The following is a 24,791-nucleotide window of genomic DNA, read 5'->3' as shown; positions in this document are numbered from 1 at the left end:
GAGTTGAATTATATGTAGCGTTCATTACAGGGAAGAAACCATCCGACCGCAGGGAAACAATGACTGCTGCACTGTTCCAGACCTCCGCTAGCTACCAGATTCCGGACCATGCTTGCAACTCTGCTAAACATTTTACTGTTTCTCTTGATATTCAATCTGTTCCCCAATGTTTCTTTTAGCCCCTAATTGTTCCTTGACTCCAGCATACTCAGCATTGGATACATATCAATCATTTTATACATCAATATTGCACACACAGAAAACTAAAATGTCTCTTGCTGCTGAAATCAGAAATCTTATTAGTGATCTCAGCTGAACTAATTTTAATCAACTATGGTTGTCAAAAGATAAGCCACCTTCACCAGATTTCACTCCCCAGCCCTGCAGGTAACATACCTACCAATCATGCGCGATTAGCACTCAAGATACGCAAAGCCATTTGAGAACAGGAATTATAACTTGGTCTTTGTTCATTTTATTTTAAACGTTAATCATGATCAAAGATAGAAACCATTATGTTTTCTATGGCATCACAGAAATAAGGCACACATGACATTAAGGCAGCAAGATCTGAAATGGAGCACAGAGAAAACTCACAGCTGTTCTTGGGCGCCATGTAGAACAGATCTCCAAAAACAAATACTGTTACTTTCACAGGCGAGTAGGACTTTTTTTTGCTGACATAAGAAAAGACTATTTAAGCCAAGCATATTTCAATGGCAAATGGACGAAGGAAGGCACTCTGCAGGATCCCCAAGACAAAAAATAAAGAGGGGTCCAAGTTGGACAGGTGGAGGCAAATGTAAATGTTTTCCTTTTAAACGAGAACGTAAGCCTTTACCAATTCACACATCCCATCTCCTTCACCCAGTGGGAAATGCTGTGCCGGGTGTGGCGCAGAGATTGGCATGGAGCCGTTGGGGTGACAGTGCCCAGGGCATGACCCTCTACTACAGAGCGAGCATAGAAGAGGGCAGGTATAGGGTCCATGGTATGCCCTACAAAGTTTTACAGGGTCTCGTCGATGACCGCAATAGGATTATCCCGTCCCCCAATGGAGACTTCATCCAGCTGCTTCTTCCGTGCCTCTGGCGGTGGCCGCGGTGGCGGGTTCTCAGGAGGGCGTTTGATGGTCTCCGCTGCACGCGGTCTCTCCTTAGCACGGGATTCTAGGGGGCGCCATTCCTCTCCACGGATGGCAGCCTAGTGTGAGGAAGAAGGAAAAGTAAAAGGTCAGAATACACTGGATAGACTCTCTGCATTACTGCTTCTCTTAGGCATGCATTATGTGAACAACGACTTCACAAAGACCGAAGGGCAGGTTTAACGTTGGGCTCTTTTACTGTGAAGGGTTAACTTGCCTCACCCCTCTTTTGCACAGCCAAAGTAACACGCTTTTACATATTCCCAGTGACCCATTTAACAAATGAGGATGTTTGAGGCTTCTCATTTTCTGCTTTCCTTAATATCATTCTAGTTTCTAGAGAAATTCCAGAAAAGATAATACAGTAAAAAAGACATTTTCTTTTTTGTTTAAAAAAAAAAAAAAAAAACACACACACACACTCTCACTCACTCACTCATTCACTCATCTAGCAAACCCTTGACAAGCTGGACCTGACCAGGATTACAGGAGGTGTGTCTAACCAGTGGATCATGCACTCCATACAAGGGTTCTTTCATCAGGGAACAGGAACCAGCCCTACAGAGAAGCAACGCACCAAACGCTTTATTTCCCTTAAAACTGGCAAAGACTACCCAAAAAATAAAACGGGGAGTAAAAATAGAAAACACCCGACTTACAGAAACCTGCCCCTTGCTGCGACCCACACAGTGTAGTGCCACAGGAAGAAGCTCTTATATAACCCGATAACCTAAAATAACCTGATCTGAAGAAGGTAAACGTGCATCATTTCAAGTGAATTACTAGGTCAAAAGAAGTTTGGTTTAAAGAAAACTATGTTTTAGACATAAATTATAGAGTTATTCGCAAAAACAAATACCCACATCGGGGAAGGGAAGAAAAAAAAATAGGCAGCAAAATATTCCCACTACAAAATCGTATCTGAAGCCCTGACAGGAACTGCATATCAGTGTCTGTATTGATCTTGCTTGATGTATGAATATTGTGATGAAGTTTCTGCGCCCATATCAGCCAAGGGAGGCTCAAGTAATCCACAAACCAGAGGCAACCAGCCTCTTAGTATGCTACCCTTCGAGGCGGTAAAGGATCTCAATGAGGTCCCCCAGTCCTCCCAATGCCAGGTCAAGGGACCTAGAGGACAGGAGTCTCCTCCAGATCGCAGGAGGAGAATTCATAGCGGCATAAGAAAGCATACATGCACCCCTAAGCAGCAGAGTAGAGATATAAATATATGGAACTAAAAGCCCTAGTCTATGTGGAAAACAGGAGTCCCAGCATAGCATACACTCTAGGGACAAGGCCAAAAAATGGATTGTGGAATTGACTCTAAAGCAAAACATACGGCATAAATCGGAGTCCATGCTGGGCGCATGATAGGAAACTACAGTATTTGGACAAGACCCACAATCATAGATGAGAGAGTTCCTGACAAACCTCGCAAGCTGATCACAAGGTCATTCAGAAAATCAGCCATGACACATCTGCCTGACCCTAACTTGGGGAGCATGCGATTTAAACCACCTCCCCTCACCTGGAGGGAAAGAGGGGGTGAGAGGAACAAAGAGTATGTACACAATGAGAGGAGGCGGGTCAAAAGGCCAGGGCTAATCAAGGCCACAGAAATCCAGAATGATTAGGCCAGGAAGCCTTGTTGCCCCAATAACCTCATTACCCACAGTATAAAAAGGTAAAACGTCTCCAGTACCTTTGTGGGGGTAGGAGAGGGTAAGAAAACAGCGTTCCTGAGAAAATGAAGAGATGGAAAGAGATCAGAGAAGTAAACATGGAGAAGAGACCAAGGTAAGGATGAATAGAAAGGGAGAGGTTTAAGGAAAAGGAGAGCAGGAGGAGGAGCAGCAAAGAGAACTGGAGTTGGAGGAGACGAAGGAGTAAAAGCTTAAGCATGAGTTGCTGGAGGAGCAAGAACAGGAGGCAGGCAAAAGCCGCAGTGCAAGAGAATTACACAGAGGCATGGCCAGGCATCAAAAGGTGAGCCAGTCCCATGGGATCAAAATGATCCAGCACCCAATGTGAGAATCCCGGGCAAGGTAGAGGGCCTTCTAAATAATGGTTGACAGCGGCTAGTAGGGACCAGTCAGATTATTAGAAAAGATGCTAAGTGAGTCAGTGTTGCTATATCCTATTAATTAGCCGTGCCAGACAGAAATGGTGGGGTTCAGACTAGAGTGACAAGGAGTAGGTCATCCTCACTACTCCCAGGCCCTAGAGCTAGTACATAGGTGTGGAGGGGGGCAGTGGTGAAAATCCTACCCACACCAACCCAGGAAGAGAGGGGGAGGGGCGATACCTCCATGAATTGTCCCAGGCAGGGACAGCCAATCCAAGCAGACGCCTACGACAGGAGGGAGAATCGCACACCTGCCTATTCCACACCCCAAAGACACAACGAGGACAACAACCAGTGGATGCCATCGACCGTCCCAGGAGGCAATGCATCCAAGACAGACACTGAACTACTATTACTATTATTGGAGGTCCCGACCTCACCATGAGGAAAGAAGGGCATCTGGATCCCACCACCGCAAGTGACTTTGGAAACTTGCTTTTTAGAACAGGGCCTGGACTTTTGGATTCTGGATAATAAGTCCTAAAGATCTAAAGAAGAGGATACACAATAGTGCTCAACCCATCCTGACAGTTCTGTTAATTGCCGAATTTCCCCCCCTCTTTCCATTTGTCTGAAGAAAAACCTCACTCCGAATGGAGTTATCCCAACCCGTCATATTTCTTATTGTTTGGGGTGTTCGGATTGGACGGCTGTTGGTGGCCAAAACCGGGTAAGGTGCACTGTAGGCAGGAGAGAGCATTTATAATTTTGCTACAACCCTGTTAACATAGGGCCTTTCCTTTTTATTATTCCTAGAGATGTGCAACTTCCTTAGGAATGCAAGTAAAATGTTGAAAACTCAAAGCTCGCGGTTTCCAGTTCTTATGTTGCTCCCTCTTTTTGACAATATGTAGAACTGAAAAGCCTGTTAGTCTTTTGTGGCCATCAGAGCCTCGGTTGATTCCTTCTGTTGATGAGGGGCAAATCAGAGTTGTTCAGAGGGCAGAGGGAATGGATGGAGAAGTGTTGGCAGAGGCATTGTGGAATGCTATAGAGTGAGGTAGTATGGACTATGGGCTAGCACATCGATACCCTACCTTTTTAATGCCAAGCTCCCATTTCAGTATGAATATTGTTGGTGTGCCCCCTTTCTCAAATGCAAGAACTTCTTAGGGTTTCTTTTTAAAGCATTCACTGACATTCCTTTCAAAGAACATGGCGCCAGCCTGATCATCCTCTGGGACTCCCTAGGGAGGAGGACCAGTCGCAAAGTGTGAATACCACTGGGCTGTGGGGGTTGGGAGGAGTGGGTTTGGGGATGATAAGACGACTGTATTTTCCCATTTCCCTTGGTTTACGTATGGAGTTTGTGTTGGTGCACACCGTTCACCCTATTTTTAAATAACTACGGGCTTGCTCCAAAGAGCAGGTGCAGATGTGTCCTATATGGGTAGACCTGGAGTTCCTCTTTCATTTTACATAGATGACACAGTCATAATTGTCTGTTTCAAAAGATCTTAATTGTCTCTTAGAAGGGTTAAAGGAATACTGTGGTGAAGAGGAAGACCTAAACGTGGCCCCCAATGCACCTATCCCACTCTCATCTGGGTGGCAGAGAAACAAAAGATGCACATCATTCCTGGGTCCCTCCTCTCCATCATCGATGTATCGCAGATGTGAGAAACATTATTCACTCAGACAGCCATTCAGACCCTGGGCCTCATCACGAGTTTTTAGCGGTAACCCCTAAATGCGGCGGTAACGATATTAACGCTGCATTTAAGGGTCCGCCAGATCATGGCCTTGACAGATTTCCCCCCAGCTCTTAGCTGGGGGGAAATCCGTGGCAAAATTGCTGATTTTCGGCGCTATTACCCGTGGGGGTAATGGGGAATAAGGAATTCCCGAATGGGCCCAATGGGGAATGGGCACTAACCGCTCTGCCAAACCCGTGATCCGGCGCTAATAGCGTTGGGGGGCTTGGCGGTACGGCTAATAGCACCGGCGGTAACTCGTGATGAGGCCCCCTATCTTGATGTCACTGAAGAGACGAGCTTGCAATCGATGGAGCAAGTCTACTAAACTGTAACCTCGAAGAAAGCCGATGCTCTCACGACTGACACCATGACATAGATACGTTAGACATGAAGCACATTGGCATCCCTGCATGAAGTTATGCAGGCACTTACATTAATTACTGTCAGATACAAAGAACATGCTTATGACTCACTTAGATAGAGGGCAGACACACTCTTGCCATGCAGAAACCGCAAGTCACACAAAAATACATATGAACTGCTAGCTGATGCTTAAACCCAACTAACATGGGCGACTATATAAATCAAGATGGAAGCCACTATTAAGTTGGAGTGAATGGAAGGAGCTGAAAGGACTCATGAATACAGAGAGAAGCTGACAGGCTGATTCTGCCGCAACATCCAGACCAGGCTTCCAGTGCAGCCACTGTGCACAGCCTTGCCAAGGACGCTGAGGGGGGAAAGTTTCAAGATAACAGAAGTGTGTGTGTGTGTAATAAGCTGAAAATCCTCATAAATGCAAGCAGGAGAAGTCAAGTTTGCGGTCCCTACTCACGTGATCTGAACCTGCAAGACAAAGGCTATTCATTTGAGTCAGGCTAAGGTAGCTGTTCCCATCCAACCGAAGGCAGTATGATACAAAAGTAATACCAGGTTCAAAGCCTAATGTTCTCTCTCAAGGCATAAGAGATCGTAGATGGTAACATGTTGAGAACATACAGGAACTTCGGGCCGTTTGGACCACCTTGATTAGTTGCACTTGACCTGGTAACTTTCCAAAGCTCCAAGGCAGAGAAGACCCTCTTTGCCCAATCCCTATTCACCTTCCATGTCAAGCTCACACTTTTTTGCATCGGCCAATCGCAACACATTAATCTGAATTGTCTTAGTTGCAACATTTAGGAGGTGGTTGCAAGAGGTGGCACCAAATATGTCTTATCCAATTGATGTACTAATCATGTATGCAATGTATTTAGTCTACCTTTCAAACCAATCCTGATCCCTGTTAGGTTTTTTGGGTGTATCTTTATTTTTTTGACATCAAGCAGCATCTAAACTGGATGACAGACTCGAGATCAGAGAGAGAGTGAGTACTGGAGAATGTTGCATTGTTCATTTCTCGATCCCTATTAATTATTTTTGAATAAACAAAAAACCTTTAACATGGTTGTACTTTTCAGTTGTTTGATGCAGGGGATTTACTCGCCCCAGTTGCTCTTGCTTGTCATTGGGGTGATTGATAATAAGTTCCCTGCCTTGCTTCAGTGGCTTCAAGGTACTCATCATTCATTTGATGAAGATGGAGGTGATTAAATGTGGCTTAAGGATCCCCTTAAACACAAAGTTCTTGCTGGAGGCATTCCCCAAGAGGTAGTAACAGATTTTCGTCATCTTCTTTGCTGCCTCGGGTCCTTTGCACCAGCAGATTACCAAATCCTCTTTATCACTCAACCAATATGGGCGTGTCTGAAAATGTGATGGGACCTCTGTCTTGGTCCCTCAAAAAACCACTAGAGATCAAGCTTGAGTGTAGCTGCTCATTGGGTCAGAATTGTGCGGGTGCCATCAGGTTGCACATCTCAAAATGATGAGCATTATGTTTTGTGTAGGAGCCATAAGAAGCTGACAAGGAAGGATCCGAGCATAAACAGTGCTGTTACCGAGAATATGAGAAAGAATTCAGGACCTTCATCGTATTAGGGACCTCCCAGTGAAAATTTAGAAAAAAACGGATTAAACCCTTTGCTAATCAAACAGTGGATTATAAAGATGCAGAAGGCTGTAGTATGGCCCAACTGCATAAATTACCTCACTAGTGTGTTTTCTCCCTACAGCTATTTGGCGAGTATAACCCCACAGAGAAAGCAAGCGTCTTAGGGGGATCATTTAGAGTTTGGTTACCATTAAGTCTGCTTAAGGTATCCATTGTAACGCACAGAGGTTACATGCAGGTATCCTTGATATCGTTCTTATTAGACTGATTTGGTGAGCGTTTGTAGAACGTGGAAGATATGAAGTAAAGCTATATACGTAACCTGTCCATTGCGCTCAGAGAATCCCATTGGCTTCGTTTCTATGGTAGCCTGTCTGTCCAACCTAAAAGATGTTCTAGGACAAGCAGTCTATTGCACTCGTTAGACTTCAGTGTAGCCTGTCCATAGTGCCGAGAAAGGTTGACGAAGGTATCTGGCTTTTCTTCATCCCAGAAGATCGGATGACACAGCAACATCAAAGATAAGCACCCTCTGTGCTTAAGGTATGTATAAACGCACCATTTCGGTGGACATCTGCCGCCGGCACGGCTAGCCATCCACGCACTCTAGAATGCAGCTACGACTATGACAAATTCGGTCTAGCTGGTCACGTAACCCCCTCGCACTGAAACAACAGCCTTGCCTCAACACCTCCGCCATTAGAATACAGCAACAACATGACACATTTCTGCTGATCAGATGTTTTTCCAAGCAGAGAGTGAGGGTAAATCTTGCTCTTCGGCAGGTGCCTCCTCTGGAATGGCCTCCCTGCGCCTCTCAGACTTGAGCCGGACCTCCTTAAGTTCCAGAAACTTTAAAAGGCCCTGCTTTTCTTTACTTCCTTCCCTCTCTCCCTCCTTGCAAACGTCTCCATCAGCCACTACGACTGGCAACCTTGTCCCTTATGAGCCTTAGAGGTTACCAGGCCCCATTGACAAGTCTTTACCAACACTCCCCCTTATCAGCACTTCCCCTCTGGGGCTCCCTCCCTGACTAGCCTGGATGGTTGGGCATTCCTTTCCTGAGTCTGGTCCAACCCGTCCTCGCACTTAGTCAGTCGTCTGCACCCCTCAGTACTTACCTAGCCTCTGGGCCCTCTCCCCCACCCCCTCCACATTGTATGCAGTCCCCCCAATCCCCCTATTTGCACTTCTCATTACTGCACTTGCACGATCTGAATGTCACAAGGCCTAGTAGAACCGTTTCTGTTATTTTTCTCCCCTGTTTCCCCCCTTTTGTCTTGTGGCTCCTGGATACACCATTTGCTGTATAGGAGCCTTGTAACTATTCAATAAATAAATACAATTTAAAAATACCTGCACTTCGGTCCGCAAGGGTGTTCCTAACCACAAAGCGCTTTATGACCATACAAATTGGAAAAAGCACTATATAAATGACTATTACAATACAATGCAATTATTGCATCTGGTAACCTGAAGGGTCTGCATGACCCTGAGTCACGCAGAACATTCAGCTATTCCCCTTTTTTTCTGAGTCTCCGAAGACTCTCTGGGGAAATGTAAAATGACTGCATGCGGCAACGCGTTTGTGGTGGAAACCTCGTCCACACAAACGCAGGCAGTTTGAGAGTGTCACTGATAAAACTCACTTTCCCGGAGGGGTAAAAAAAACAAACCAGTATTTATAAATACTGCAGTATTTACCGCTACTTATAACCCCTTGGGGTGTTATGTCTATGCCCACTTTGCACTTTCATAAAATATTACCCACATACGGTTTCTATGAATTATGAAATATTTTACCCTGCCTTGTGCGCATCTCATACTTTGAATATATGTTTTTTTTGTGGTTGTTTTTGAAAAGGTACATTTTTATATGCTGGCACGAGAGCTCAGCGCGTTACGTCCTTGCCTCAGATCTCTGCTTACAATCTGCAGAGACACGTTCAAATACAGGAAGGGTCCACACATTCCTTAATCCGTTTGAGGTACACAAATTGACTAGATTGGATAATAATAACTGATACTATTATAGCTCCTAGAAGAGAGCTGAATACATTATGAAACACTGTATAAACCCGATTATTATTATACTACAAAGCACTTAAACAGAACTCTCCTTACATCCTCCTAAACAGGTTTAATACAGGAGTGGTTTAATACAGGAGTAGATTTTGTAGCAAAATAGGTCCTCAATGCCACAAACTAATGAGTTCTTCTGGAGGGCAGCAGGAGTCTCAGAGCCCAAAGAAAGGCATAAATAACAAACCTCTCTATGGAGAAGGAGAGGGTTGCACCCCTCACTGCTCGTTCATCAATTGGGGTATGCCGAGGAGCGTCAATTGCGGTGGTGTTTGTAGTGAGCTAAAACCGTGCCCACTAATATCTGCAGACTAACAATCCTGCTTACAAACAGCCTTCATCGCTCATTCTGATTTATAACAAAACCCTAGAAGGATCGCCACCTACCTAGACACTAACAAACTGTGCGATTCTCTACAGCATGGTTTCTGCAGAAGCCATTCTCCTGAAACCGTTCTCAGCCATTTCTCCAATTTCACCCATCTCTCCTTTGGACATTTGATGTCTAGGATACAGTTCTCAAAAGGGTTGTCGCCTATGTTGCCCATCATGCCTGTGCAATTTCATGGAACAGATCCATCTCTGACCCAACCCCCCCTTCCCATCTCTCGGTGTCCCACTACTGCTCTCTTCTCAGCCCTTTACACTTCCTCCCTCAAGGCATTTCCTCCTTTGGGTTCTCCTATTACCTCTTTGAAATGACACCCAAATCTTCTTCTACTTCCCTATTCTCATTGCTGATCACTCAGCGCAAACCTCCGATAGCCTCTCATTCTTAACTCCTCGAAGACCAAAGTCATCTTCCTCTAAGCCTCTAATGACCTTGCTCATTCCCTCACTTACCTCATTCACCCCTTGACCCGCTCTTCCTTTCCCCTAAAGGCATGCAACTGGGGGAGGTCATTGTCATTATTTGGACAGTGTGACACAGTCAGGGACCCAACCATATCAAAGAGGGATGGAGAACTCTCTCAACCTAGGGCTGAAGGCCTACTAGGGATTTTTCCACAGCCAGTCCTGCCCCAGAGGTGGGGTCAGGGAATTGGGAGGGACCTGGTCTCGGTTCACCCTTATGTGCTTGGCTGCAAGTGCAAAGTACCACTTTTGATCACACCATACCACCAAGCAGGCAATTCACCGGTGAGAGAGACAGCGCACACAGAGTGCCAGCCGGATGATGCCCACTACAGACAGGTAATCAGTCACACAACTGCAGCACTCTGCAAACGGAGGGATCGCACGTATCAGGCCGCCATCACAGAACACTGGCAAATGCGTGCTTGTAAAGGGGGTGGGGCTGAAGGAGGAATGTAGGGATTCTGTCCTCTGTAACCTGCCCCTTGGGAGACAACAAGGCAGAGAGTGGGCCAGGAACCAGATGAGCCCAAGGACCAATGAAAGGGGGGATTAATAGAGGGGGTAGTTAAAAGGTGACATGCCAAACAGGGAAGTGTGGGTAGTTTGGGGGAGGTCATGGGGCGAGGAAGAGATGGACCAGGATACCAGGAGTTGGAAGGATGGTGGAGTGGAGCATAGTGGGGGATAGCAGAGAGGATGTTTAAGTAGAGGTATTGCTTGCTGAGAGAAGTGGTACTTGGGTTGAGAGTGTGTGTGAAATGAGTGAGAGAGTGTACAGGTATAAGTTAAATTGATTGAAAAAGGAGACTGGGAGAGTGAAAGCAGGGCGAGTGTGGGAGAAAGAGGGTGGGAGTGGAGAGCAGAAAAGAGCAGATAGGGAACATAGGAGGAAGGAGTATACATAAGACCGAAGAACATCAGAGGGACAAAAGAGAGATAAGAAGAGAAGGGAGAGAGAAGCAAAGGATGGGAAGGGAAGGGAAGAACATAACGGCAAGCAATACACAAGAGTGTGAGAGGAGAAAACCAAGTAAAGCCTGTCTGGTATAAAGGCACCTATTCATACCATTAAGAGCATTGCCAATTTGTGGGACCACAGGATAGGATCCATCTAGAAGGCCCAAGAGGGATAGATTAGATGAGGCAATTGCCTTTCGGCCTAGATGGCTAGGCTAGCTAGTCAGATTTTTAGGGGTTACTGATCACCAGTTCCATCTTGCGGAATAGAGATGACTGAGCTAGGGTGGGAGATGAGAAAGAGGGACAGCCCTTAGGTGGGACACTTTGAAGAAAATAAAACCCCTTGAACCTTCTTTGTGAGTTGGTGTATTTTTAAGGCCATCTGGGACAACAGCATTCTCAATCTCCACCACTTTAGCACCTCTACTGCTGGCAGGATTAGCCTGCCTAAAATGAGGAAAATATGCCCTTAACTCACCTACCACTCCACCAAAATGCTCATGCTAACCCCAATACTCAATAGCCTTCACTGCTGCGCTAGACTCCTCCTTGGACTCCATCTACTCATTGTCCCCACTTGACAAAATACTCATCCTTGCAACATGCACCATCTATAATCTCCCCCGCTTTTCTCCCACTTCCCAATACTGTTGCCATGCTGGCTGACGCTCTATAAGAAACAGATCACTTTTCTAATTTGTATAACTGGTCTTCAAATACATCCATAGGCTTGACGCCTTCCCCCTCAAGCGGACATTATCACTCGCAACTCCGCTCCCCGCCACCTCTGTTCTAACCTTCTTCTTAATCGCTGTCCCCACCACCCTGAACATCATCTCACTTTCACTGGGTTTCCCCCATTGCTGATCACTACTAGAACACCCTACCCTCCCTTTTCAAAAACACTACTACCACCCACTCCTTCAAAACTTAATCTTTTGAGCTTATAGTGAGCAATCTTAGCTCTCCAACTGATCTCCCCCCATGACTTCCCTGGCCTTAGCTCCACTGTATTTATGATATTGAACAAATCCAATCCCCTCGGGCTACTGCCTATTTTGTTGTTCTGGTCCCTGGTCAATGAACCTCCGATTATCTAGGTACCTGCTAGAGTGTTGTTTCTGCAAGGTTTCTAGTCGAAACACCTTCACTCTAATAAACACAATGCCATCCAAGTGCCCCAAACACCATCAAGCCGCATGATATGTCCTCCCTAGTCCTGAGACCCATTGAAATCGTGGATGGAAATCTCGGGATTCACTACAGCCATATCAAACTCCTAACTCCTGTACAGGGCAGCATGCCACTAGATCCAGACCAGCAACCTCAAGAAGAGTTCTCTCAAACTGGGGCAGCCTTTGTGGTCCCAGAAAGACTATCACAATGCTATCACAATAAGCAGTACACTTACTTGGGATTGCCTATTGCAGAGAAGTAATTATTTCACCACCCAAGCCTCCCCCCCCACTCATTGGTCTTGTATCTGGCAGCTCAACCTGACCACTCTATCGCATCCAACCCTTCTCAACACTGATCGTGGTCCAAGGCATGGTTAGACAAATCTACTGTGACGCAGGCAGTTTTTGCCTTTGTACAACATAGGTCGGTATTCAAAAGCCTGATTTGAAGAGTTCGCAGGGAAAAGGGTCTAACACTTCAACCAAAAAGGCCTCATGCTGGGTCAACTCAGTCCCATGAAGCATGAAGCTACAGAGACACCCCTTATGCCCTAATAGGCTATTTGGGTGGAAACCATACACATTTTGCTGCTTACCAGTAAGTAGATGAGACTTGCGATGCCAAGACAAACAGTGCCAAGCACTGTGGCGAGTAAAAATCCACCAGGAACCGCCAATCTGGGAAACAAAAACAAACATATAATCAGATAAACCATCTCCCTTGGTGAAGCAAAGCTCAGATTATTTGGAGGAGGGGCTTTCGGAGAAGGTGGGCAGGAGGTCAGATGATGTAATTTCCGGAAGACAAGAGTAAACGTAATGCCTTCAGTGCATGGCTGGAGTGTTCACTTCACACAAATGGAGGTTGTGGGCCACATTTCAAGGATAAGAGGTTATTCAGTGTATTGCCATGAAGTTCTTTGTTTACAGACCTCCCCACCCCCATTTATCAGGGTATTTAAAAATATTTTCAACAGGGAATCGTGTATTGTTAGAGTGTTAAACCCATCTTGCGCTTTTGGTGGAATTTACAAACCTCTTAACATCCGGTCTCTTCTTTTTTAGGTTAAAAAAAACCCAATGCCAATACGTAAATTGTCTGTATAATACAAGGTTTGGCATGTTCACCAACTCAAACAGTGGATCATTTCTCCATAATTTACAGAACACCTGTATCAAGAATTACCACAAATAAACTATTCAACTCAGTCTAACGGTCTTCTCTCCAGTCAATAAGTCTCCTTTGTACTGGTAGCATGACAAACCCTTTACTAAACTAAAACACATTTTTCTATTAAATAATTCCCCTTGGTCCCAAGCACATTTTACAGTGAATTGAGAGGAATTCATCCCTCACATTACTCTAGATCGCAGAGTGCACCCTGAAAGCTGTACATGAGGGATTACAAGTTCTAGGTCAATAACAACTTGACATGAATTCATATTTGAAAACTACACCGCCCATAATGCCTCATATTATCACTCACAAAATGCAGAGTAGATCCCAAACCATCCAGACTGTATTCAAACAGGGACAACTTGTCAGGAACCCCTAGAGGCCAGCAGAGTAACCGTTCCCGACTCGGAACTAGGCATGTCTAAAACACATAGCCACATAATTCCGCAGAACTTACTTAGAAGTCCACACTATCGCCCCCAAAATTTGACAGTCTCACAATTCCACAACCTAGACTAGAATATCCCAAAGGTTACAGGCTTTACCAGAGATGTGAACCCTATCTAGCCACCACTCCTTGCCAAGGCCTTGGTCCTCATTCCTCCCAAAATGCATCACTTTACTGAGAATAAAACCCAGAATGGGTATTGGAAATAAGTAACAGGACGGAGAATATCAAACAGGGACCACAGGGAACTGATCAGAACCTTTACATACCCCTTCATAGGGTCATCCAAGAAACTTACAAAAAGAAGTCAGACCGCATAATAGGAGAGTGCGGACTGCTGGCACCGGCCACAAGGCTATTCCCAGCTTGTGTTCAGCGAACTACACAACTCCTTATACAGGGGCGTAGGAGACACATAAAATCTGGGGGGGACAGGGGACATCTTGGGGACTTTGCTTTATTTATTTATTTATTTATTGTGTTTTAGTCAAAAGATTGGACTTTTCACAAAATTAGAATTAAAGTAGCAGTATGTATTAAATTACAAAGATCACTGTATAAAACAAGAGAAAAGAAGAAACGAGAACAGAAGAAAATTAAAGGATGCAGCAGCAAAGAACATGTCTTTGTATGTTGCATTTCTGGATTTTTCATCTGAATATGAGCTCATGGTAAGAGAGGAAATAACAATTACTTCCAGTGGGCCACCGCTAGGACGCCAGCTCGTTAAGAGGCAGATCACCTGTAAGTGGACTCCTGCCAAATAATGGAGTTGCAGCCTTTTCTACCAACTGCAAGTTGCTACTTTTTTTGTGTGGGGCAAGGAGACGTGTATGTCTCTTGGAATGCAAGGATGGGGGTTTCAAAGAAAGAGGAAATCTTGTTTGCACCTCTGAGTAAGCCCTGTTATGGGAGTAGAGGGACCAGGTGTGTGATGTTGCTGCTTTGATTGTCCTCGGGGGGGTGGGGGGTACAGCAAACAAGGAGGATGAGCGATCGCAAGCTCACCCCCTTATAATCACTCCCCAGGTCCGCGGCCGGATGTGTCGGACCCGGGGCAGTCCTAGTAGGTGGGGTGTATGTGGACACAGTGGGGTAGACAGAGGGTCAGCCTGCTATGTGGCTGCCCTTCTAGCGGCCCTGCAAGGGCCGGGCCAGCCTCTCACGATGAGTCTGGTCCTTCTTATTCCATCTCTTGCTGGCTTCAGAGCCTAGCCTTTCTTTGCCTTTGTTATTCTGAATGCAGAGCTGGACTCTGTTCCTTTTTCGTTTAACATTTGCTGCAAAGCCTGATCTATTTGGTTCTCTCATATGTTACTAGGACGGCAGAGCATGGGTCCTCTGCCCTGTTACATTATTCAAAGAGTCCTCTGGCCTTTCTTTGCCTCTCCCTTTTCTCACTGATTGCTTGCTTAGTACATACCTCCTTGCTTGAACACTCAACATATTCTCCATAACACAGCAATGGCAGCTGCAGTCTGTCATAACATCTGTTTGTTCTGTGTCTTGAATTGGCCTCTTATTTCCTCTTTTCTGTCTGCAGGGAAAGGCATTTGCCAGTCACTGCCATGATGGTTCTACCTGGCCATAAGAGGGCAACAGCTAGCCAATAATGGAAGAACATGGGCATATTATGCCAGAGGCTGGCAACTGCCTTCCTAATGCCTACACAAGAGACACAACTCTTGCCTTTGTTTCTAAAAGTAATTCAGTGGATGAGGAAATGCAAGAAAACACATATTGCTTATTAATGAAGGGTGTGATGTCACACTTGGCTAAGACATTTTGATCACGCCAGGAGCTAATTTCCAGCTGCAATTAAGCGATTACCTTTTAGACTTCTGGCTTTAAATAAAGTTAGTATCACCTGGAAAGCACAGAGGTTGCTCAACAGGGTTCCTGGAGCACAAGGGGTACTATACTCGTGGGCATGGATGATTGGAGGGCATTCTTGCCCTGGTTTGGAGCCTGGCCCCTACAGCCATGATGGGGGAAGGGGCGTATTACTTTTGGTTGTACGTACCCTTTGAGGCCACTAACAGCTCTGCTTTGCAGCTTTATCACACATACCTGTCAGGTGGCATGTAACTCAATGCTACTTATGTAATCAGCCTCAGAAGTCTGGAATCCTTTGCCACATCAACTAGGGTACAGGCTTGCCACCTGAGACTTACCCATGTCTGAGTCTGCATCTGTCGCCCTGTGGGGAAGACACACACAGAAAGAGCAGGGCACAGTGCCCTTGTGGGTTTTTGACACTTCTTCCTCGGGGTGGCACAATTCACTCTGCAGAGAAAGTGGCACATGATTGGAAACATTCACCCACTTTGACAATGTCACCCAAAGAGCGAAATTGGCCATTTGAAATACCTCTGTTGACTTATTATTGCGCAATCCACACTAATGGGTTTAAGCCCCTGCTTAACGCGAGATGGCAATTAAGTGCATTTGCCAATGCACTCAAGAAGCACAGGACACCCTCTTACCAGCAACATGCCATGCTCACTCATTCTGATCACGAATTGCCATTTATCTGGGGTCATGTTAAATGTATTTATTTATTTATTTATTACATGTTTAGCATCACGCAAAACCTCCAAACATCAATGCGCAAAGTAAACTGCATGGAGTGGACCATTTCCATTGGAGCACGTTTTTACTTTTACGCCACAAAATGGAAGATTTTAGCGTAAAAGGCAGGTGAAATCACATTGCTTTTCCACTTTGGAAGAGTGTAAATACCTCACGCTATTAGCGATTGCTGGCGGAATTGACAATGGCTTCCTCTGGACTCTGCCCGTTTTTACCAGGTTTCATTTCCAAGCAGATCCCAGAGGAATCCCATTCCTTATTTCCAGCATGAGAATCCATGCTGGCAGTAAGGCCGCATTTGTCTGGTGGAGCGGGAAATACAGGGTGTCCTGGTGTGTCCACTCGGCTCCCGAACTCCACCCAGAAAATGCACGAAAATCTGGCCAATTAGAAAAAGCGACAATAGCAGTGTTTTCCATCACTTTTTCTGAACAATTGACCTGGAAAATGCTCTGTTGCATCGGAAGCTGAATGCATTCACTCTCCCCATTATCATAATGGAAGAGTAAGACAGGTGCTGAACACAAGTGTTACATATTCCTGTGCACAATCTGCATTTGGAGCATTAACTAACTGAGCTACCTTACAAATGATATCTCCTCTGGGGCTTTACTGTCTTAACCCCTTAACTGCCATGGGTATTTCCCCCCAGTGCCAAGGCCCTTTTTTAGTGAGTTCGGTATGTCGCCATTCAATCCCTTGTAGCTTCTTTGTTGCATGAGATATCTCGGCCAAGGTTGGCCCCTTTTCCCACATGTAGGCGGTCATAACGCCACCCAGGAATCCTAGTTTGCTGTAGGGGTGAGTGAGAGAAAATGACCAAAAAGAACATTTGGGGTTTTTCAGAAAATGCCAATAAAATGTTGTACAAAGTTTCCTTGTAAGAGCTAGGAACAAATGGTTTGCTGTGCTGGATTCGCCATTTTCCAGGCTTTCAAGAATAGATTGAGTGGAAACCAAAATAACATATTTTGATATGCTAATCAGCCATTTTGTGAGAGGTAGGCGATGTTGGCGTTTTTTGTCCAATAGGACATGCATGGACGGAATGGAAGAAAAGGGTAGGAAAGATGAATGGGAAGCCAGAAAGGCATACATTTCTGAAAAGTAGACTATATTCCAAGTTTAGGAAGGGGTTATTTGCGCAGGTCAGGCAACAACTATGTAGGGAAAGATTCCATAGTTTGGGGGGAAATCAGGAAAATGACAGAAAAAAAACACAATTTCTGCACATTTCACTCTGGTCGCCCACCGAAAATCGCAGCCAACAATACATGGCCTACCTTCCCGCGTTCCAACAGGTTTCCTGATGAAAACGATCCCTCACATGTGTGGGTGCACCTACCTGGGTGCAAAGGGAAAAGCCTAAAACACTGGTAACCCCAAGTCTTTTCGCACAGTAGATTTTCAGGAATTTTGCTCATGTGGACAACCTACAGATTTGGGCCTAGGGTGTCGAAGCCACGAAGGAAAACAGGGAACCCCATGCATTTCCAAAAAGAAGACACCCGTGGGAATCCACAGCGGTCTGACTTGCGCAAATTGTCATGGATTGTGGGTCATAAATTATGGGGCAAAGTCTGAAATTTGGTGGAAAAAACACAATTTTAACTTTGACTGGGATTGTGGGTAATACATTCTGGGGAGATTCGTGCAAGTCAGACCTCTCTGGATTCCCACGAGTGTCTTCTTTTTGGAAATGCATGGGGTACCATGTTTTCCTTCGTGGCTTCGACACCCTAGGCCCAAATCTGTAGGTTGTCTCCGCAAACCCTTTGGGGGTTACCAGTGGTTTAGCCTTTTCCCTTTGCGCCCAGGTAGGTGCACCCACACATGTGAGGTACCGTTTATGTCAGGACATGTTGTGAGAACGTGGGAAGGTAGGACATGTGGTGTTGGCGGCGTGTTTCGGTGGGTGGCAAGGGGGAAATGACTGAACATTTTAATTTTTTCACCAAATTTAAGACTTTGCCGTGGATTGTGGCTAATACATTGTGGGGCGATTTGCGCAAGTCAGACCTCTGTGGATTGCCACGGGTATCCTCTTTTTGGAAATGCATGGGGTTCCCTGTTTTCCTTGGTGGCTTTGACACCCTAGGCCCAAATCTGTATGCTGTCCACATGAGCAAAATCTGCTCTGCCGAAAGGCTTAAGGTTACCAGTCGGTTAGCCTTTTCCCTTTGCGCCCAGGTAGGTGCACACCCACATGTGAGTTACCGTTTTCGTCAGGACACCTGTGGGAACGCAGGATGATAGGACATGTGTTGTTGGCGGCGTGTTTCAGTGAGTGGCCAAAGTGAAATGTCTGAAAATTGTGATTTTTTCCACCAAATTTCAGAGACATTTCCCTCTGCCCACCCACCGAAACACGCTGCCAACAACAGATGTCCTACCTTCCATCGTTTCCACAGATGTCCCGACTCAAACGGTACCTCACATGTGTGGTTGCACCTACCTCGGCGAAAAGGGAATAGGCTAACCCACTGATAACCCCAAGCCTTTTGGCAAAGCAGATTTTTCTCATGGGGACAACCTAAAGATTTGGGCCTAGGGTGTCGAAGCCACCAAAGAAAACAGAGAACCCCATGCATTTCTGAAAAGAAGACACCCGTGGGCACGCCCCTTTCCACTAAAAACATTCATGGTGGTTTAGTGACCCCCACACCCACCCAAAACAAGTTATATTTTTTTTGTTTTGTTTTTGTTTTGCCTCTTTCCTAGGGACAGATTGTGCTAGCAATCTGTCCCCAGGGAGGGCTACATGAGATGCCCCCATCCATTTGGGATGGGGGCAGAGGGCCACCCCCCTTTCCACTAAAAACATCCATGGTGGTTCAGTGGCCTCCCACACCCACCCAAAACAAGTTATAATTAGTTTTATTTTTGTTTTGACCCTTTCCTAGGAGCAGATGGGCACATGTGTGTGGCCATCTGTCCCCTTGGGAGGAGCAAACAATACTGCCCCAGGCTCGGGGTGAGGCTCTGCCAATATTTGCAGTGGTCTCCTCCCCACCCCAAATGGATGGGGTCATCTCATGTACCCCTTCCTAGGGGCAGAAATCTGCCCCCAGGGAAGGCTACATAAGGTGCACCCATCCACTTAGGGGGGGAAAGGGCCACCCCTCCTTTCAAACATAAAAAATCCTGGTGGTCTAGTGGGCCCCCCACCCACACCCAAAACAAGTTATAATATATATTTTTGTTTTGCCCTTCTCTAGGGGCAGATGGGCACATGTGTGTGACCATCTGCCCCTGGGGCGGGTGGCAAAATGTACTGCCCCACGCTTAGGGGGCGGTGTGGCTCCACCAATATTTGCAGTGGCCTCCCCCTCACCCCAAATGGATGGGGGCATCTCATGTACCCCTTCCTAGGGGCAGAAATCTGCCACCAGGGAGGGCTACAGAAGGTGCCCCCCATCCACTTAGGGTGGCGGGTAGGGTGGGGGGTAGGGTCCCCCAATTCAAACACAAAAAAACTTGCTGGTCTAGTGGGCCCGCCCTGCTTCCACCCAAAACAAGTTGTAATATATATATTTTAGTTTTGCCCTTCCCTAGGGGCAGATGGGCACATGTGTGTGGCCATCTGCCCCAGGAGGGGGTAAAAACATACTGCCTCAGGCTTGGGAGGGGTGGCTCTGCCAATATTTGCAGTGGCCTCTCCCCCCCAACCCAAATGGATGGGGGGCATCTCATGTACCCTTTCCTAGGGGCAGAAATCTGTCCCGAGGGAGGGCTACATAAGGTGCCCCCATCCACTTAAGGTGTGGGGGCGAGAGGGCCACCCCCCTTGCGAAAATCCCTGGTGGCTAGTGGTCCCACCCGCACCCACCCGACCAAAATTACGTTTACAAAAAATATATATTTTTTTTTTTGTTTGCCCCCTTTCCCTGGGGACAGATGATCACCCATCTGCCCCCAGGGTATTGCCCTCATGCTTTGGGGGCCAGGGGAGAGAGGGCAGCTTACATAGTAAGCAGCCCCTCCCCCTCTTCAAAAACAGATCCTTGCACAACACACCAAACACATATTCTGGGGGGGATAAATGACATTACATCCCCCCCACTTAAAATTGTGGGGGGGGGATTTGTCCCCCCTTGGCCTCCCCATGTCCTACGCCCATGTCCTTATAGACAAGCAAGCAAGGAAATCAAGCAAGAAAATCTCCATGCACCCTTCTTGTCCAAGGAGATTTCAGAAGGGACCACCACCTCTACCCTTCCCCATGACAAAACACATTTTACAGAAATCTAGATAAAACGAGATTGACATGAAGCAGAGAGATTTTCAGCCTACTATAGGCTCTACAATTTTGACTCCGAAGTGAAAGGCCAAGAACCCCAGCAGACCACTGCAAGTATCATTAAATACCCAGCGCTTTCCAGAAAAACTCCAAGAATGTTGAGGGGTGGAGGCAGGGGAGATAAGCTACCCTCCTGAAAGCATTTTCAATAAAATGAAGTCCAAGATGGCCAACCCATCTCTTGAGACCTTTGTAACTCGTTCCCTGCTTGTACAACTGACCAATCAGGATAGGGGCAGTCTCCTTTCTTCCACTGTGTGACAGGTAGACACAACCCACCCATAAAGAGAGAGCAGGATCTCCCAGTTTTTGTCACAGACCTTGAGGAAGCAGACGCGCTTTTCACAGCAGCTTTAATAAGGGGAGATTGCTGATGCAGCAATACTGAAAAGACTGCTGCCAAGAGGAAGGCCGTGCAAGCTGGGAGGGCTTGCAAGGAGAGAACGGACGCTGCTAATCTAATACCTGGAAGCCCTGGGGAAGAGAAGCTGACCAGAGCAGTACAAGAGCACCTCCCCAGTTCCTGATGCAAATGGAAAGCCACGTGGTTGCGAGACTCGAACAGAGACAATGGAGTAATGTTCAACTTTGATTTCAAGCTTTCCACTAGCATTCCCGGGGAAGGGTAAACAGACAAATCAGACCAGTGGCAGGGGTAGGACACAATATCAGCTGCCTGAAGAAGACCCCTGAATGAGAGGGTAAGAAATGCCCATTCAACCTGCAGCAATGACTGAGAAGCTGGACAGAGGTCTGTGAGAGGCCTGAGCAGTACATACTGAGACGCCTAGCAAAGGCTTATGAGATACCTGAACAGTGCACACCGAAAAGACCAGCATATGTCTAGGAGACCTAACTTGAAGCTTAAGAAATCCAGGGTCTGCTGGAGACCCAAATAGAATCTTGTGGAAACAAGTTCTGATAGATTGGAATTGAAGCTTAGAAAACCAAAGGTGTGCAAGAGACATGAATTGAATCCGGAGAAGCCCAGGGAGACGCCTAGAGTGAGCCCTGCAAGTGTGTGGCACAGCCGCATAAGAGAGAAGTCCAGAGCCTGCGAGAGGTCTTGCACCATATCTTACACCATGAAAGCAGGAAGACGGCTGGAGAGTTCAGACTGAGTAACCCTTGTAAAGCCTTCCCAGGAGGACTTTCCTTTTTGGTGGATGTTGTTTAGAATAGGGTCGACACTTTGAAGGTAAGCTTTGTGAACTCTTCGATTGGCCACATCTTTGAACATTGGCTTGTAGAATAGGGTGTCTTTGGAGGGACAACAACTCTTAAGATTAGGATTACAAACTTTATGATTTGGGGGACCACCACTGAAGGTGTTGGACACCTGAGAAATAACAAACTTTGTATTGCTCCATCCTTGACAAGGATTTCAATAGGAGCTTCATAATAATTTCAAGCACTGTTCCTAGTTCCTACAATTGTACATCAAACCCAAGCCCGGTTACAAGCTTGAAATCAAAGTTGAACATTACTCCATTGTCTCTGTCCGAGTCTCACAAACATGTGGCACGCATCACATAAGTGAATGCACAGTACGCCAGCATTCTATACAATTAGCTCTAATGACCAAATAGTTTAATGCAATTTTAAAATTACTGTTATTAATAAACCTCTTCAAAAAAACAACTCGGTGGCATAATAAATCAAACTAACATCTAATGTAAAAAACAAATCATGGGCTCTTGTGAATTTCAAGCCATCACTGTCTGCTTGGGGTTATAGGGACAATAATAAAGCACTCAACCTTCAATCTCATGATTCATGACTTTCTAGGCTATGTGGCGGGTCGGAAGAAATTGCGGAAAATACGAGTATCTTTTATTACAACAATAATAATGCCTCTATTTGCCTATTGCTAAAGGGTTTTCCCTGTCTATATACATAACTCAAGGTGCTCTGTCATCAGGAAGTACGAAATGAATCTGTCCAAAACTAATTCTATCAGACCCTACCAATATCTTAACGAACTGAAATTGTGCTAGGATAAAGTCACCCCTTTTCTGGCTTTCTCTTGTGGCAATCTCTCTACTTAGTTCATATTTCTCTTAAGTAAGGTATCAAGTAGTCTCTTGCAACCTCCCTGGGGCTCATTACGAGGTGGGCAGTGTGGTACAAATGTGGCAGTAATACTGTTACCGCTGCATTACTGCACAACCCAACTATGAGTTTGGTGGAAAGTTTCCAGAATGAGCTGGCGGTAAATCCACCACATTCCCACCAAATTTCAGCTGAAATCCCCCATGGAGTCCTAAGGACTCAAATTAAATGGGGCCTAACAATGCCTACCACCACCACTTGTAATCCAGCGGTGATACCGCCGGATAAGGTGGAGGTATCGGTATTACAGTTGGTGGAATCTTGGTGGATTTACTGCCGAAATGTCACCAAACTTTTAATGTGCCCCATGGTCCTTTGGCTCTTTTATAATGCACTTCGGTTTGCTCTCCCCCCTTTCTCACAGTTATTCCACAAGGCTTTGTATTGCTCTTTCTTGTGCTTTGTTCCAGGCGTATGTGTCTGACTCTTGTACTTCCAACCTCCTTAAATTGTTTATGCTTTTTAGTAACTTGTCCTTCCCCACTTTCCTAGGTTTCTCCAGTTGGACTACTTCCTCAATTATCTGTGTCGCTTGATTTCAATTCCCTTTCATGGTTGGATTCATCCCTCTCTGGCTCATTCGTTACTCTTGAGATCACATTAACACAGTTCTGCTTTAATGGCTTTATCTTTAGTAGATTGTCAATTTCACTGGGACGAGTGTCAATTGATTTACAGCGATTCCCTGGCAGCCTCCTGACCTTCCCATTACCTCTGTATCTGCCGAGGAATGCTTTCTGGTTCGGCACACCCTCGGGTCCTCTCCTCTGTAGTTCATGCTTTTCCTTCATGTTGCTATCTCACACTCAGTCTTTTTCCTCATTGCTACCGTGTCGACTGTTGTTCGGAGGGCGTTTCCTGGACTCCCTTGTCTGGTGCTTTTGGCGCTGTTCACCGGGCATACTGCCCACCAGGAAGTCGTAGTGGTCACGCCACCACCGGGATAAGGCTTCCCTTCTCCTTCAGTTTTATCTTCATGGACACGCCAGGTTTCCAGCATTTCCCTCTGCTGCCCAGGACTCCTACGAAAGTCGCAGGGTCCTTGGCTCCAAATTCTCCAGGCTTCACCTCTTCATCAGTGGGCTTCCCCTTCTTCCGTTCCTCTCTCTCTGGTCCTGCTTCACCTCTCCTCAGCGTGCTCTCGCTCGTCCCAGGGTGTTCATTCTCCTCTTCCAGCCTACTCGTCTTGGTTAAATGTACGTCTCTCCTTAGAGAGACAGGTCCTCTTTCTTGTGCAGAATGGAATATTTTAGACCAGTCTTCAGCCAAGTTCTTGGAGCTTAAAATGTTCTTCATACCCGATACTCCCATAAATGCCATTATGGTGGATGCCTAGGGAGTTCCTCGGAGGAACAGGAGTCCATGTCCCCCAAAGGGGAGTCTCTCCCAGGGAGGTCCCAACTGCCAAGACACATAGGGAAGGGTCTTGCAGAGTAGGGTCACCTCCCTAGCCGCAAAGGGGGAGGCTATCCCTTGGGGAAAAGGGATAAATACCCAGGATTCATTACAGCTTGTACTTAACAGCAACCCAATATGTACTCCTGCGGTTATTAATTCCTCTCTTGTCAAACACTGTAAATGGACATCAAATCTAACAATGCTACCCAGAGATAGGTGAACATGTAGGGGTTTTATCCTAAGAAGAACCAAGCAAGGCTGCACTTTACCTTTACATTAAACGTTGTACTTCGATTCTCCTAACTCAGTTTGGCGGAGTCACTTGTTGCCAACTAAACCAAACCAGGCATGCAAACAGAGGAATTTTCTGCTTAGGCTGGTGCCACGTCAGGTTTGTTTCACAAAGAAAAACGGCAGCGCAAAAACCTTTAATTCTTCATTGAACCAGATCCGGGGTGAATCGTGGGCAATGAGGTAGCCAAGAAGTCTTGTGACCCTAAGACTCAGGATTTTCTCCAGAAAACCTACTCAAAGGGGTTACCTGAATGCCACCCAGGCTCTCACACCAACTCCTTTGAAGTGAACAACATTTCCAACAAACCTTCCAACAAAATCAACATGGTCTAAATTTAAACCACAGGTATTTCGAAGGTCGAGTCCACCCAAAGAAAAACATGTTCAGACCTCAGCCACGCTGTAAACACATTTGATTTCAAATGGTGCT

The 24,791-nt window shown here is 46.0% G+C and overlaps 1 protein-coding gene across 1 annotated transcript in view; it reads right to left on the bottom strand.

The window, feature by feature from the left end:
- Positions 1 to 452: 452 nt before the first annotated feature.
- CYBA (cytochrome b-245 alpha chain) overlaps positions 453 to 24,791 on the bottom strand; it is a 73,555-nt gene continuing 49,216 nt past the window's right edge. The window contains exons 5-6 of the mRNA XM_069635988.1: positions 12,637 to 12,718; positions 453 to 1,203 (exon numbers count right to left, since the gene is read on the bottom strand). Coding sequence (XP_069492089.1) covers positions 1,009 to 1,203; positions 12,637 to 12,718 — 277 coding nt within the window. The 3' untranslated portion in view covers positions 453 to 1,008. The remainder of the gene's footprint in view (positions 1,204 to 12,636; positions 12,719 to 24,791) is intronic.

The sequence above is a fragment of the Ambystoma mexicanum genome, chromosome 1q, assembly GCF_040938575.1.
Source record: "Ambystoma mexicanum isolate Mex_15411 chromosome 1q, UKY_AmexF1_1, whole genome shotgun sequence".
In the NCBI taxonomy this organism is placed as follows: domain Eukaryota; kingdom Metazoa; phylum Chordata; class Amphibia; order Caudata; family Ambystomatidae; genus Ambystoma; species Ambystoma mexicanum.
Note: the sequence above shows the minus strand (reverse complement) of the source record. Positions and strands in the feature narration are given on the sequence as shown.